Raw genomic sequence first — 15,481 nt, forward strand, 5'->3', positions numbered from 1 at the left:
GTCCCCAGCACCTACCATAGTCGCCCAGTGAACGTTTGCTGAGGGAAATAAATTTCCTTAAAGCAGGGAGGCTCCAATATAGTATTTTGCACGAGTGGGGTTTAAAGGCTGGTTCTGCTCTTTACTATCTGGGTGATTGAGACAACATTTTCCAATGTACTAATGAAAACAAACCTGGTAATACCCATCTGATAGGGCCGTTGGGAAGAGTAAATGAAATCAGGCATATGAAGCATTTAGCTCAGTTCAACCAAGCATAGTTCTCCCTACAACACCTGCCCCCAACTCCCAAATATCACTCCCAACACAGCTCGGGACAGTAAACAAAGCCTGTTTACCCAGGATATGTTTAATTGTAAGAATCGAGATAAAGGTCAACTCTTCATGAAAGGAAACTATAGTCCCATCTGAGAGGTGCCGCAGGCGTTCTTCTCTTACTTCTTTGAGGAGCAGTACTTCTGGATTTCTTCTGCGAGCCACAAGCAATGCAGGATGCGCTTCTGTTCAGCAGCTAGTTCCTTTTCAGAGAACTGGCCCAGGAGTTTCTGGACAAATATATTTTGATCTTTCAGAAAAATATTCTTATTGACTCCGACATTTGGCATATTCTCCAGAGACCCAGATTTAAAATGGAAGCTTAAATGTCGGTTCCGTTTTAGACCGGGCCCTTTCTCTTCAATCCATGTGAGCGGACTGCGAAGACAAAAATCATAAATGTCAGAGATTACAAGGGAGGGCAAGTGGATATTTGCTGGCACCCGAGAATCTGGTAACAGGCTTTCATTGTGCACCCATCTTCCCTGAAGCTGCCTGCTCAATGGAGTGGCTCAGGTGGCATCTGGACCTCCACCAGCCTCCCAAAGGCCTTGGGTGATTGTTCCCAACTTTACTGCCTAACAGTCCTTCATCGAATTTTGCCATCAGGCAAGGGAATTCATTCAGTGATTTTTGTGTGAACATCAGTTTGTTTGTTTTTTCCTTTTGTGACCGGCTTATCCGTAACTTTTTAAAAAGTTTTTAATTCCAGTTAGTTAATATACAGTATTAGATTCGTTTCTGGTGTACAATATAGTGATTCAACAATTCTATACAACACCCGGTGCTCATCACAACATCCTGCATCCCCATCACCTGTTTAACCCATCCCCCCAACCCCCTCCTCTTCTCTCTCTTTCTCTCATTTGTTTTTATTCTGAGTCTCACAGATAAAGAGAGCCAGATAAGGGCCACAGGTAGTCCATGCACCACCTGAGATTTGTGTGCAAAACTGTTTTTTCCATGTGTATGTGCATTTTAATGGAAAGAAGTGCTTTCATCACATTCTCAAAGAAGTCTATGGTCCAACGCACATGCCAGAAAACACCAGTCTAACCCTGCTGATTAACAAAGCACCTGTTTCTGTTTCAAAATCTGCCTCCCTCCAACTTCCTGCTAAGGTCAGCACTCACAAAAATCTAAAATCCAAAGAGGACAGACTCCACTCCTCCAAAGTCCCTCCTTTCTCTAGGATTATCTTTTCTGTCTTTTTAGCCGGTCAGAGCCGTGGTATCTGCTTAGTGAAACACAGGGAAACCTCCTAGGTAGGCTCTGACCTAAAAAGTAAGAAGCTTCACTGAGTAACATGACAGAAAAAACATAAAATCTGCTTCTAAAAACACATTCTAAAAGCAATACGGCATTGAATTTAGGGATGTTCTAAATGAAAAAAAATTCCACAGGCCTTTCACCTAAATAAAAGAATCTTCAACTTGAGACAATCCTTTTGGATTTTTGCCTATTGGCATACAAATCAAAGTATGGGTAATTTTTGATTATGCTGCTTTTACTTATTTTAAAATATTTGTATGATCCTATAGTGTTGTTTTATTGTCTGCATACCATGCACAATTGATTATATAATTTAATATTTTATTATTGCCAAATATTTAAGCCTCTTTCCAATTTTAAATTAATATGGGTACTCTGGATTCAACATTTTCACACATATATACTCGCATATATAGTTTTCCCCTCTTCTTCTTAGAACAAAGTTCTGGGAATGAGATGGCTTGTGGTTGGCCTCTGGCTACTTCTCTTTGCTTTCCCCTCCCTTTTCTTTTCCTAAAGGGATGAGTCAGGGTGAAGGACAAAGCAATTTTGTTGGACTATTGTGCTAACGGATAAAGTTTTCAGTGTGAATACGGAAGGTGTTAAATCTTGAGTACACTTAAAGTTCTCTAGCCTTTTCCTCCCCTGCCACCATTCCTCAAATTTCCTCTCTCCTTTTCCTTTGGGCTGCAATAGGTCAGGCCTGGGGTGGGCAGGTTAGACCAGTGTTGCTAAGGAAGAAGGGAAGCTACCTTTTGGATTTTTCTGCCTGTAGACTGATGGTCCCTGATCAAGCTTAAGATTTAGGTGTGAGGTTACAGGAAAAGGACCCAAGCAGGTCCCTTAAGAATGTTTTGGGTGTTGGAGGGAGCTCAGGGCTGCCTTCCACCTGTGTAAAGGAATCCTCCCCTTTGGCTAACCTAGCTCACCAAGACCTACACTAGAGTGTGGAGGTGTATGTTTAAGAGGAAAAGATCTGAAGTACATAAAAGGGGAGCCAGGCCAATAGCCATATATGTACGGAGACATCAGAGGAAATGTTGATAGAATAACTTCCTTATTTTGTGGTCCTATCTGCTAAAAACCTGAGGATACCCGGTTTCCTAACCTCCTAGTCATGTATTTAAGTGAGGATATTGAATGTTGGCACTGTACTGCCAAATGAATGGAGTAGGGCTGAGGATGGCCCTGGTCCACGCGAGTTCTGGGCTTGGACAACACTCAGCTCCAGACATCCCAAACAAAAACACAAGCTTTAAACTCACAGACAACTTCTCCACTCTCCCTCTCTGTGAGACCTTCATTTGCAAATATTTGCATTTGTCAACTTGGGCATGGACTACCTACAAAAAAGGCCTCTTACAGCTCACCTTCTCCAGGGAGGTGTTCAGCCACATCCACATCCCTAGTATCAGCACGTGTTTGCAAGCCTGGGGGAGGTGGTGATTTCTAACACTGCTCTCCCCAGGCCCTGAAGGATGAGCAGGCAGCGGACTGCATGGCTTCGACACTATTCCTAGCAGCTGGTTTCAACAGGAGAGCTGAAACTTTTAACTCTCCTATACACTGATTAGCCACATAAGATTTGGATTAAAAAAGTATTTTTGTTATTTTTACAAAGTGTGAAAACTGCTGGTAAGATGGAAAGAACATGGGCTGGAGAATCAGCTGCACGGGGATTTCCTGGATGACCTTGGGATCTAAGACAGACACCTGCCTCGCCGGCAGGGGAGGACCACCATAAGGGACAGACAAGGCCTGGTGTGTTTTCTAGGATACAACTTTCTTGTGCCCTTCCCATGCACTTTTGGGGAGAAGCTGTGGCAATCTGGGGACAGGAGACAGGCTGCCTAAGTGTGATCCTCACACAATCACTTAGTTCCGTGCCCTTAGCAAGTTTCTTAGCCGCTCTGAGCCTCAGTTTCCCAGGTGATAGTAATAATGCCCACTTCAGAGAGTTGGTATACAGATTATATGAGAAAATCCTTGTTAAAGGGCTATGTGCCTCACACACAGTAAGCACTCAATAAACATTCATTAACCCTAGCATTGGCATAACAGGGATTCAAGTAATGATCTCGGTCTTGCGAGTCCTTTTATTGTAACTTTTCAAGATCATGCCTCCTCTCCTCCCCGACCCCAGCTATGGTTCTGCTCTATTCTACTGTGTTGTTTGAAGGTAGTTATAACTTAAATTGTGTCTGGAAACAACTGGCAGAGTTTCCTAATGTGTAGTAATAACCCTAGAAGGACATCTTCTTGTAGCTTTAAGAAAATGTGGCCTAAAAACTGAGACAAGGTTTGGGGGAGAGAGAAAAGAAGCCCACAGATCCCAAGCATTCCTCCCGGGTACTGTCAGGAGCCAAGACTGCATTCACAGTGTAAGACAGCTTTTCTTTGTCACAGGGCACACTATACCAAGGGCCCTGTAAGCCAAGCAGGGACCCATTTGCTTTGAAGAGCTGCAGTTCGGCCAAGTTTTCTATTCTGGAAGTTATTAAAATGATTCATGTATGAACGTGTTGTAGCCTATAAATCAAAAATTCATATTCAGGTCAGACAAAGAATCTAAGAGACAGTAGTTAAATTGGTAAACTACTAAAATGAAGGTGTTCAATCTATCATCTAAAAATTTTTGGTTATGACTCAGATTTTTATAAATAAATGATCTTTACAAACTCTTATCAAAAAGTTGGTCTCTCTTCTAAAATATTCATTTCCATGGCTAGTTTTGTTTAACTGAGGTATAGTTGACATTTAACATTGTACTAGTTTCAGCCCACAGCTAGGTTTATTTTTTTAAGATTTTTATTTATTTGTTTATTTATTTGAGAGAGACGGAGCGTGAGCAGGGGGAAGGGCAGAGGGAGAGGGAGAAGCAGGCTCCCCACTGAGCCAGCTGGGAGCCCGATGCGGGGCTCGATCCCAGAATCCAGGATCATGACCTGAGCCGAAGGCAGATGCTTAACCGACTAAGCCACCCAGGCGCCCAGCCCACAGCTAGTTTTAAAAGCACACAGGCTTTAAAACATTTCATAATGTGATGACAAAAATTAACATTAATGCTGTTTATTCACTGCTTTAACACTGAATACAGTAAGTTTGAGATATTCAAAATACTCTGATCCACCTAATCAGTGAACATGAATAAGAAGTGTATCATTTTCCCTACGCAGTTGTGGTCGTGTTGAGATTAAAAGTACAATCTGGGGGCGCCTGGGTGGCTCAGACGGTTAAGCGTCTGCCTTCGGCTCAGGTCATGATCCCAGGGTCCTGGGATCGAGTCCTGCATCGGGCTCCCTGCTCCTTGGGAGCCTGCTTCTCCCTCTGCTTCTCTCTCTCTCTCTCTCTGTCTCTCATGAATAAATAAATAAAATCTTAATAAATAAATAAATAAAAATAAAAATAAAAGTACAATCTGTGAAGTAGAAAGTATTACATGAAATTTAGAATTTATTATAACATAGTGTTTGCCATCTGCCCCAACCCCTCACCTGATGCTTGCCTCCCCTTTGCAATAATGCGAGTCAGTCTCTACTTCCCTCACATCTTGTTTCCTGTCTGACTCCTACTCAAATTTCAAGACTGAGCAAAGCACCTTTTCCTCTGAGAAGCATGACCTGACCTCGCCAGGGTCCCCTTTCCTGTGCTCCTGCAGCACCCTGAGCGACCTTTAGCTCCGCCTGTAGGAGCCTGCACCTGTCTGCGGGGAGGGTCGGACCACAGCTGCAGTTCTAACGCTTGCAATGCTGGTGTCAGAGCCAGGGTCTACCAGTGTGATTCCTCCAAATGCAGCACTTCGAAGCTCTGCATACTTGACCTTCATCTGTGACTTCTGCCTTCCCCTTGCAAAGAGAAAACTCCTCAAATGGACATAGATCGGGCTTCATGCAGGAACTCAAATACTTCTCTTTTTGTAAATACCCACCTGTTTCTTTTATTACCAAGAGACCCACCTACCTGGGAACACATACAGAAACACTACCAAACACTTGCTGTTTTAAATATTTTACAGAGCCTAAGTGCTTTTCAAGGAAAACTATGAATGTGCTTTTGTTTTAAAAGACTTGGTATAAAAAATAAAGAACTAGAACATTTTGGGAACAGTATGACAGTATGATATAAAACTGAGAAACAAAACTTTAAATTTTGGTCACACTGAGGGTTGAGATAATTGGACATGTGATAATAAACAAGCAGGGTAAAATGTCAACGGCAAGATCTAGGTAGTAGTTTGGGTATGCACTGCAAAATTCTTCCAACTCCACTGTATGTCTGAAACTTTCATAATGAAGTGCTGGAAAACATTCGGGCCACAGAGGTAACTGGATTTCTGCTACCACCTCTGGTACTGCTTACTTGTGTGGCTTACACAACCTGCCCAAATTCGGTAAGCCTCTATTTACTTCCTGGCAAAGGGGCTCACGTTAGTCTTATTTACCTCCCAAGGCTGCTGCGAGGATGAAGTGAAGCAACATAAGTGAAATCCCAGCATGTCTTCTGTCTACAAAAGCAGACAGCCCTTCCAGAGTCGGGGGTGGGGGGGTTTAGGCCCTCTGGGCTTTGTCTAGATTCTCCTTTGGGAACACACGACAATGTCTTCAAGTTTCCTGCTCCTTGGTTTCTCGCAACCTACCGTTTGTTCTCTGTCTCCAAGCACACAGTCATTTTCATATACTGATCTTCCTTTCGCTCTTCCAAAGTGGCGGACACAAGAGAGAGCTCCCCAAAGAGGGAGACCAGCCAGGTCAGGCGAGAAATGCCACTAAACGCAGGGAAGCCAAACCGCTCTTCTTCTAACGGGCCAGCTGTGGAGAATCACAAATACCATGGGAACTGAGAAGTAAGGTGGAGGGCAGAGGGGGCTTGTGGGCAGGGTGGCCGTGGCAGGACAACCCTGCCTCCCCGTGACCTTGCAAGATGACTCTGAATATTTAGGTGCCTGAATGAAAACCTTCATAAAAGCATCTTTTATCTTGTTTATTTAATTCAATTTTGTTAGGAAAATAAGACATTTCATTGGAAACAGTAGTCCATCTAGCCCACAGGATAATAAAAATATTTCAGGCTTCTAATATATATATATATATATATATATATTAGATATATCCGTATATGGATGTATAGTTTACATATAGTAAACATATCTACACTTACATATACAAACATCTACACCCTCTTCAGTTAGTGATTTAAAGAAGTCTTGTAAAAGAAGAATCAAGGTATTTTAGCCCCCGAGTCTACATTCCGATAAATACCATATAACTATCTATATAAATGACAATAGGGTAAAGGCACCATGATAGCTCTGAAGAAAACAGCGATACCTACAAACTATGTAAATATCAAGAAAAGTGATACAGTGTTAAGTGTTTTCTCAGTCTTCATAATCTCCTACACCAAAGTACATTCAATAGAATATTTGTGTGAGAAATACGTGTGGTTAAGATATTGCTCCTGACTGTCCCCGGCCCAAATTTTAAACATAATCCAAATTTAAAAGATTACATACCTGTTACATTGTTTATAAACCAATGATTTCTTACAAATTTGATACTGACTTCAAATTCATAATTATGCCTATGCTTTAAAAAAGGTTAACTTATAAATAAAAGCCAACAAAATTGTAAGTTTCATAGGCAACATGGTTTGGAATCGCTAGGACCTAGGTATCAAACTCACAAAAGAAGGGTTTCTCCTTCTCAGCTGGTTACTGTTTGCTCTTGTTCAGAGAGGACACAGCAGCCATCAAATGTTTGAGCCATGAAGTCAGAGGCCTGACCTCCAACCTGGCCTGGCCACTTGGCTGTTTTTGTCAACTCTGTGAAGCTACTCACGTCTCTGATCTTCCTTTTTTTCCTGTATAATGGGGGTATAAATACCCACTTTATAGGACTGTCATATGAATTAACATGAACGAATGCATGTCACATACTTAGCACAGTTCCTGTATAGATTAATGGTTATGGTTATTATTTGTCACAACAACCCTATCATTAGTTTAAACGATGAAGGTGGATTTCGAAATGACGTTCCACTGTTATTTTCTGGAAGTTCATGAGATGAATGGTTTTGCCACTTAACAATGCCTGGCCATGTCAGGGTTTTGCTTCCATAAGGAGAGCCCTCAGGAGAGGTGGCCCAGATACCCTAGGGTATAGCCAGATAAGGAGTCCATACAAAGGTCACCCCAAGAGCAGGAGCCTCAAGGATGCTCATTTGCTAATGGAGCTACTCAAATAATGACCAACATAAATAATCAAATATACAGTAGGTCAAATATTCTGGCTGCAGCCAATGTCCTTGTAACTTATTGGAGGAAGAAAGGGGCTATGCATATTCTGTTTGCTCTGCAAAGAGGATAAAAATGTTCTCCTCCTCAAGAACCTGTCTCAGTCCATTTTGAACTTCCTACGGAAAAATAATCTCCAATTTGTTAAGATTTAATGAGGAAAATTCTACACCTAATAGGTTGGGACGGAAGCATTAGTAAATTTAAGATTTCTAACATACTTTTTACCTAAGGCCCACCAAAGCACTTAAATCTCATTTGAAGAAAGAAGGAAAATAGGTATTTTTATTGTTTGTGGCAACATGGGAAGATAATATTACATTGGCCTTCAGTCAGAGAGTCTTTAGCGAAAATGAATCCAAACTAACATCCTAGAGAACCAGGAAAGAACCCAGTTAGCCTACCAGCCTCCCCAGTTCCACATGACCCGTGATCCCACCTCAAACTGACCTGTGAAGAGAAGAGACCCTTTCAGCAGTTCTTTCCCCACCACTTCTTTTTTCAGGAATGCAAACTCCTCCATCAAGAGTTCAACATGCTCCTCATGCAAGACCTTCCCTGTCATGACAAAAAATGGGAGTGAAAAAGGCAGTCATCACCGGCTGTGTATAGACGTGCATCCCAGATTCTAGGTCTGTCTTCCCCCAGCACAGGGTACAGAGACCGCAGAACCACCTGCAGTACCCCTGCACCCTTACATACCCCAGCTGAAGGTGGTGCCAGGGCCAGGCTTGCAACAGAAATCAAAATCTAAGAAAGCCAGATGGCATCCACCTGCCCCAAAGGCAAGATGAGATCAGGGAAGTATCTGAGCCGAGTGTTAAGTTCTCTTCTAGCCAGAAGGGGACAGTGCAGCATAAAAATCTAGGAAACACGGAGAAGACTAGGAACTGTCGGGACTGGAGAGGAGCTAAAATTAGACTCTTTATTTCAAAGAACTGGAAGAACCAAGTGATTTTTCTCAAATTACCCAGGCTGAAGGGAGGATAAATAATATATTCATAACCAAAATTTTGGATTATAAAATAAAGCTGTTAAAAAGTTTTGCTCTGGTGGTTTTTTCTTATCTAGGCTAGAAGTTTCACAAAGTACCAGAACTATTTTCCCCCTCTTTGATAGCTCTTTATTCTCAACTAGTCTCACATGTCTATTTTTTTCATATACATTCCCCCCATATTACTGACCTCTTTTGTCCACAAAACAAAAACAAAACCACCAAGAAAAACTTAAAGCACAATTAAAGCTCTTTTGTTCAAGTATGCTTTGCTTAGCATTTCCATTTTTATTTATTTATTTTTATATCTTTATGGCTTATTTACTACTTGTTACAAGTTTGTAGCCTTAAACATTATAAATATTACCCCCCCACACATCCTATCCCTTGTTAATCACAATTTCATTGGGTCTTTTTACAGGTTTGACTTTCTAGACTCCACATATTAGTTAAATCATATTGTACTTGTCTTTCTCTGACTTATCTTACTTAGCATATTTTGCTCAAGATATACCCATGTTGTTGTAAATGGCAGGACATCCTCCTTTCCCATAACTGAATATTCCACTTCATGTATGTACCACATCTTTTTAAAATATTCATGTTGATGGGCATTTGGGTTGTTGCTATTGTGAATAATGTGGTGATAAATGTGGGAGTGCATATATCTTATCAAAATCCCATTTTCATTTTCTTTGGATAAACACCCAGAAGTGAAATTGCTGGAGTGTATGGTAGACCTATTTTTAATTTTTTGAGAAATCTCCATATTGTTTCCCACTAACAATGTATGTGGACTATCCTTTTCACCTTTTACCAGCACCTGTTGTCTCTTTTTTTCGTGCCATTTTAACAGGTGTGAGGTGATAACTCATTGTGGTTTTGTTTGCATTTTCCTGATGATGAGTGACATTGAGCATCTTTTCACATGCCTGTTGGCCATGCCGATACCCTCTCTGGAGAAAATATCTATTTAAGAACTATTTTGTGATTAAGTATAAAGTGTGTTTAAGATCTGTATTTTCACATAAACACAGAGGGAAATCTGGGACACTGGGAGGGGCTCTGGGATATTGGCCATTGCTTATCCCAGCTTCACAGAAAACTGCAGAATGGGGTGGGCTTGTTCTTGCACCTTATGAGTAAGCAGGCACATGGCCTGAATCTCTACAGAGTTAGGTGTGTGGGAGAGTGAGATTTCTTCCGCCCACTACCTAGCCCCTGAATATGGCAAAGAAAGCTTCCTACAATAAGCAGAAGCTTCTCCCCTGTGGTGGTTTTATCCATATTTACATGCCTATGAGGGGACTTGGGCATCTGGGAAGTTGGACCATGTTATATTCTCTCCAGAACTAGTTTTATATTTCCATTTCTGTATTTCTATATCCTTGGTCATTAAAGAATTTTTTTACCTTTCGGATCGCCTGAGTAGCTCAGTTGGTTGAGTGTCTGACTCTTGATTTCAGCTCAGGTCATGATCTCAGTGTTGTGGGATTGAGCCCCACATTGGGCTCCATGCTCAGCGCAGAGTCTGCTTGAGATTCTCTCTCCCCCCTTCGCTGCCCTTCCCCCCCGCTCACGTTCTCGCTCTCTAAACAAATTAATTAAAATCTTAAAAAAAAGACTTTATCAAAGATGTGGTACACACACACATATACACACAATGAAATATTACTCAGCCATCAAAAAGGATGAAATCTTACCATTTACATCGACATGGATAGAACTAGAGGGTATTATGCTGAGTGAAATAAGCCCATCAGAGAAAGACAATTATCATATGGTTTCACTCATATGTGGAATGTAAGAAACAGCACAGAGGACCATAGGGGAAGGGAGGGAAAACTGAATGGGAAGAAATCAGAGAGGGAGACAAACCATGAGAGACTCTTAACTCTGGGAAACAAACTGAAGGTTGTTGGAGGGGCGGTGGGTGGGGGGTGGGGTAACTGGGTGACCGGCATTAAGGAGGGCACGTGATGTGATGAGCACTGGGTGTTATATGCAACTGATGAATTACTGAATTCTACATCTGAAACTACTGATGTACTATATGTTGGCTAATTGAATTTAAATAACAAACAAACAAATAAATAAATAAAAACTTTACCTTTCACCTGAACCTTTACTTATTTTTCTATCATTCACTCAATGATCTATTGTGATAAACACATGTGGTAACTACAGCATGCATACATACATACATACACACACACAGATTCCAATACACATATTCCTAGATCTCTTTATTGATCACACCTAGAGTACAAACCTTGATATCAAAATAGAATTTATTGCACTGATGCTGGGAACCTAAACTGATGCAGCCACCATAGAAAACAATATGGAGGTTCCTCCAAAAATTAAAACTAAAACTACCATACGATCCAGCAATTCCACTACTGGGCATTTATCCAAAGGAAATGAAAACACTAATTCAAAAAGATATCTGCACCGTCATGTTCACTGTAGTATTATTTACTAAGACATGGAAACAACCTAAGTGTCAACTGATGAATGAATGGATAGAGAAAATGTGACATAAATATACAATGGGATATTATTCAGCCATAAAAAAGAAGGTAATCTTACCATTTGCAACAAAATAGGTGGACCTTGAGGGCGTTATGCTAACTGAAATAAGTCAGAGAAAGACAGACAGCACATGATCTCACTTATATGTGGAATCTAAAAAACAAACAAACAAAAACAAAAAACCCCAGCAAACTGACAGATACAAACTGAGCAGATACAGAGAACAGGCTGGTGGCTGTAAGAGGTAGGGGGTACGGGGCGGGCAAAATAGGTGAAGGTAGTCAAAAGGTCCAAACTTCCAATTATAACTGGAATGATAATGTCATGGAAATATAATGTACAGCATAGTAACAATAGTTAGTATTGTACTATATACTTGCAAGATGCTAAGAGATCTTAAAAGTTCTCATCACAAGAAAAAAAACTGTGGTGATAGGTATTAACTTATTGTGATGATCATTTTACAATATATATAAATATGGGATCATTACACTGTATACCTGAAACTAATATAATGTTATGTGTCAATTATATCTCAATTAAAAAATAAAAAAAAAAACATTCACCACTAAATGAACCTTAGCTCCTTGGAGAAATGGCTAAAGTGCACAGCTGAGGCAAAGAAAGCACACAATGAACACAAACCAGTTTATGCTGGAAAGCAAGGAACTGCTCAAAGAATAATGGAAATATGATTAAATGACACAAGAGCTAGCAATAAAAAGGTCCCCACTAATCAAATATGAAACAATTTTAATATCAAAATAAATAGATTATAATACAATTAAAAAAGAAGCTATGAATCAATCCATATTAATATAAATTCATAAATGAATAATCAGAAAGTGTGATAAATAATGGATATTTATCAAGTTTCAAACTACCTCCCCACAAAATAATCATTAATACAAAGTGGTGAAAAGTAACTTTCCGTGTAGAAACCTGGCAGACACCACCTTAATCCAATGACATAATTATTAATGGACAAATTGAATTGGATGCCACTTCTTTCACTTAGAAGAACACAGCATTAGAAAGACGGCGGAGGAGTAAGGGACCCTATTCCAACCGGTCCCCTGAATTTAGCTGGATATCTACCAAACCATTCTGAACAGCCACAAAATCAGCCTGAGATGTAAGAATATACATCGGGATCTCTACAAGCAGAAAAACATGACCTGTCCCCAGGTATGAAGCGCAGAGCTGTGATTCTGCGGGCAGATATCAGAAGATAAACAGAAAGGGGAGGGAGCTGCCATAAGCTGGCGCTGGGAAGGTGCGGTAACACAGGAATGCAAAAGCATCCTGCACTGGGGACCGGGCACAGACTCACAGACAGGTAGCAGCAGGGAAAGGACTTTAGTCCAGCCCTCAGACAGGATCCAGGAGCTGCAGGTGCGCACATACGAACCAGGGGCGGCTCATGGTTTTAGAAGCACAAAGGGCAGAGACGTGCCCGGCCCTGGGATCAACCTATGGGGGTACTGCTGTGGGGCACACAACAGGGGAGGCTAAGGTTTTTAGCAGTGCAGACAGAAACAGAGACTTTCAGTCCTGAAGAGCTGAGTGGAAGAGCACACTGCAATTTCTCTGTTCTGAGACAGAGGTTTGGATGCAGGTAATTCTGCTCTGACTCTCGGAAGAGACAGAGGAGACGTGGAAAGCCGCCAGGAAAAGCCGCAAGAGAACAAAAGCCCAAAAAACCAGTTTTAACTGAGCCCACCCCCTCCTGACAGGGGGCAGGACAACTCTGCCCAAGCAGAGTTGCCTGAGTAACATCACGGCAGGCCCCTCCCCCAGAAGACAGGCTGGAAGAACAAGAGGCAGACAGCCCTAAGGTCCCTACAAAACAGGTATGTCTTGCTTGGGTCCTGGTTAATACTTTAGACTCTGTACATTCCCTCAACCACGCCTCAACAGAATGACTAAGAGGAGGAACCCCCAACAAAGAAAGAATCAGAGACTGTGGCCTCTGCCACAAACCTAATGGATAAGGATATAAGCAAGATGTCAGAGACAGACTTCAGAGTAGAAATTATGAAGTCAATATCTAGGTTTGAGAAAAATATTAGCGACAGTATAGAATCTCTAAGGGCAGAAATGAGATCTAATCAGGCCGAACTTAAAAATGCTATGAATGAAATGCAGTCTAAACTGGATACTCTGACTGCCAGGGTAAATGAGGCAGAAAAATGAATTAGTGAGCTAGAAGATAAGATGATAGAAAAGAAGGAAACTGAGGAGACCTGTGAAAAACAGATTAAAGCCCAAGAGATCAGACTGAGAGAGATTAATGATGCCATGAAACGTTCCAATGTCAGAATATTGGGATCCCTGAGGGGGTGGAGAGACAGAGAGGTCTAGAAGATATACTTGAGCAAATCGTAGCTGAGAACTTCCCTAATCTGGGGAAGGAAACAAGCATTTGTGTCCAAAAGGCAGAGAGGATCCATCCCAAGATCAAAGAGAACAAATCAATGCCTCAGCATATAATAGTGAAACTATCAAATCTTAAATCCAAGGAAACAATCCTGAAAGCGGCTAGGGGGAAGAGATTTCTTACGTACAGAGGGAGGACCATCAGAATAACATCAGACTTGTCTACAGAGACCTGGCAAGCCAGAAAGGGCTGGCAAGACATATTCAGGGTACTAAATGAGAAGAACATGCAGAATACTTTATCCAGCAAGGCTGTCATTTAGAATGGAGAGACAACGAGCTTTCAAGACCAGCAGAAACTGAAGGAATATGTGACCACCAAGCTGGCCCTGCAAGAAATATTAAGGGGGGGGGGTTCTATAAAAGAAGAAAGACCACAAAAGTAATATAGACCAGAAATTTACAGAGACAATCTATAGAAACAAGGACTTCACAGGCAACATGATGGCAATAAAATCGTATATTTCAATAATCACTCTCAACGTGAATGGCCTAAATGCTCCCATGAAATGGCAAGGGTTGCAGATTGGATACAAAGACAGGACCCATCCACATGCTAGCTATAAGAGACTCATTTTGAACCTAAAGATACATCCAGACTGAAAGTGAGGGGATGGAGAACTATTTTTCATGCCACCGGACCTCAAAAGAAAGCTGGGGTACCCCAAAGATACAAATGTAATGACCCAAAGGGGCACATATACCCCAATGTTTAGAGCAGCAATGTCCACAATAGCCAAACTATGGAAAGAGCCTAGATGTCCATCAACAGATGAATGGATAAAGAAGATGTGGTATTTATATACAATATTATGCAGCCATCAAAGAAATGAAATCTTGCCATTTGCAAAGACGTGGATGGAACTAGAGGGTATTATGCTAAGTGAAATAAGTCAATCAGAAAAAGACAAGTATCATATGATCTCACTGATATGAGGAATTCTTAATCTTAGGAAACAAAATGGGGGTTGCTGGAGTGGTGGGGGTGAGAGGGATGGGGTGGCTGGATGATAGACATTGGGGAGGGTATGTGCTATGGTGAGCACTGTGAATTGTGTAAGACTGTTGAATCACAGACCTGTACCTCTGAAACAAATAATACATTATATGTTAATTAAAAAAAATTAAAAAAAGAAGGGGCACCTGGGTGGCTCAGATGGTTAAGTGTCTGCCTTCAGCCCAGGTCATGATCCCAGAGTCCTGGGATCAAGTCCTGCCTCGGGCTCCCTGCTAGGCGGGCAGCCTGCTTCTCCCTCTGCCTCTGCCTCTCTCTCTCTCTCTCTCTCTGACTCTCATGAATAAATAAATAAAACATTTTTAAAAAAGAAAAAAAAAAAGAAAAAAAAACGATCCAAAACAAAAAAAAAAAAAGAAAGAAAGAAAGCTGGGGTAGCAATTCTTATATCAGACAAATTAGATTTTAAGCTAAAGACTGTAGTAAGAGATACAGAAGGACGCTATATCATTCTTTTTTTTTTTTTTAAGATTTTATTTATTTATTTGAGAGAGAGAGACATAGTGAGAGCAGGAACACAAGCAGGGGGAGTGGGAGAGGGAGAAGCAGGCTTCCTGCAGAGCAGGGAGCCCGATGTGGGACTCAATCCCAGGATCCTGGGATCATGACCTGAGCCGAA

The 15,481-nt window shown here is 41.3% G+C and overlaps 1 protein-coding gene across 1 annotated transcript in view; it reads right to left on the bottom strand.

The window, feature by feature from the left end:
* Positions 1-315: 315 nt before the first annotated feature.
* BLVRA (biliverdin reductase A) overlaps positions 316-15,481 on the bottom strand; it is a 60,399-nt gene continuing 45,233 nt past the window's right edge. The window contains exons 6-8 of the mRNA XM_035026498.1: positions 8,330-8,437; positions 6,224-6,395; positions 316-693 (exon numbers count right to left, since the gene is read on the bottom strand). Coding sequence (XP_034882389.1) covers positions 435-693; positions 6,224-6,395; positions 8,330-8,437 — 539 coding nt within the window. The 3' untranslated portion in view covers positions 316-434. The remainder of the gene's footprint in view (positions 694-6,223; positions 6,396-8,329; positions 8,438-15,481) is intronic.

Source organism: Mirounga leonina, unplaced genomic scaffold (assembly GCF_011800145.1).
Source record: "Mirounga leonina isolate KUSES-001 unplaced genomic scaffold, KU_Mleo_1.0 Mir_199, whole genome shotgun sequence".
NCBI lineage: Eukaryota > Metazoa > Chordata > Mammalia > Carnivora > Phocidae > Mirounga > Mirounga leonina.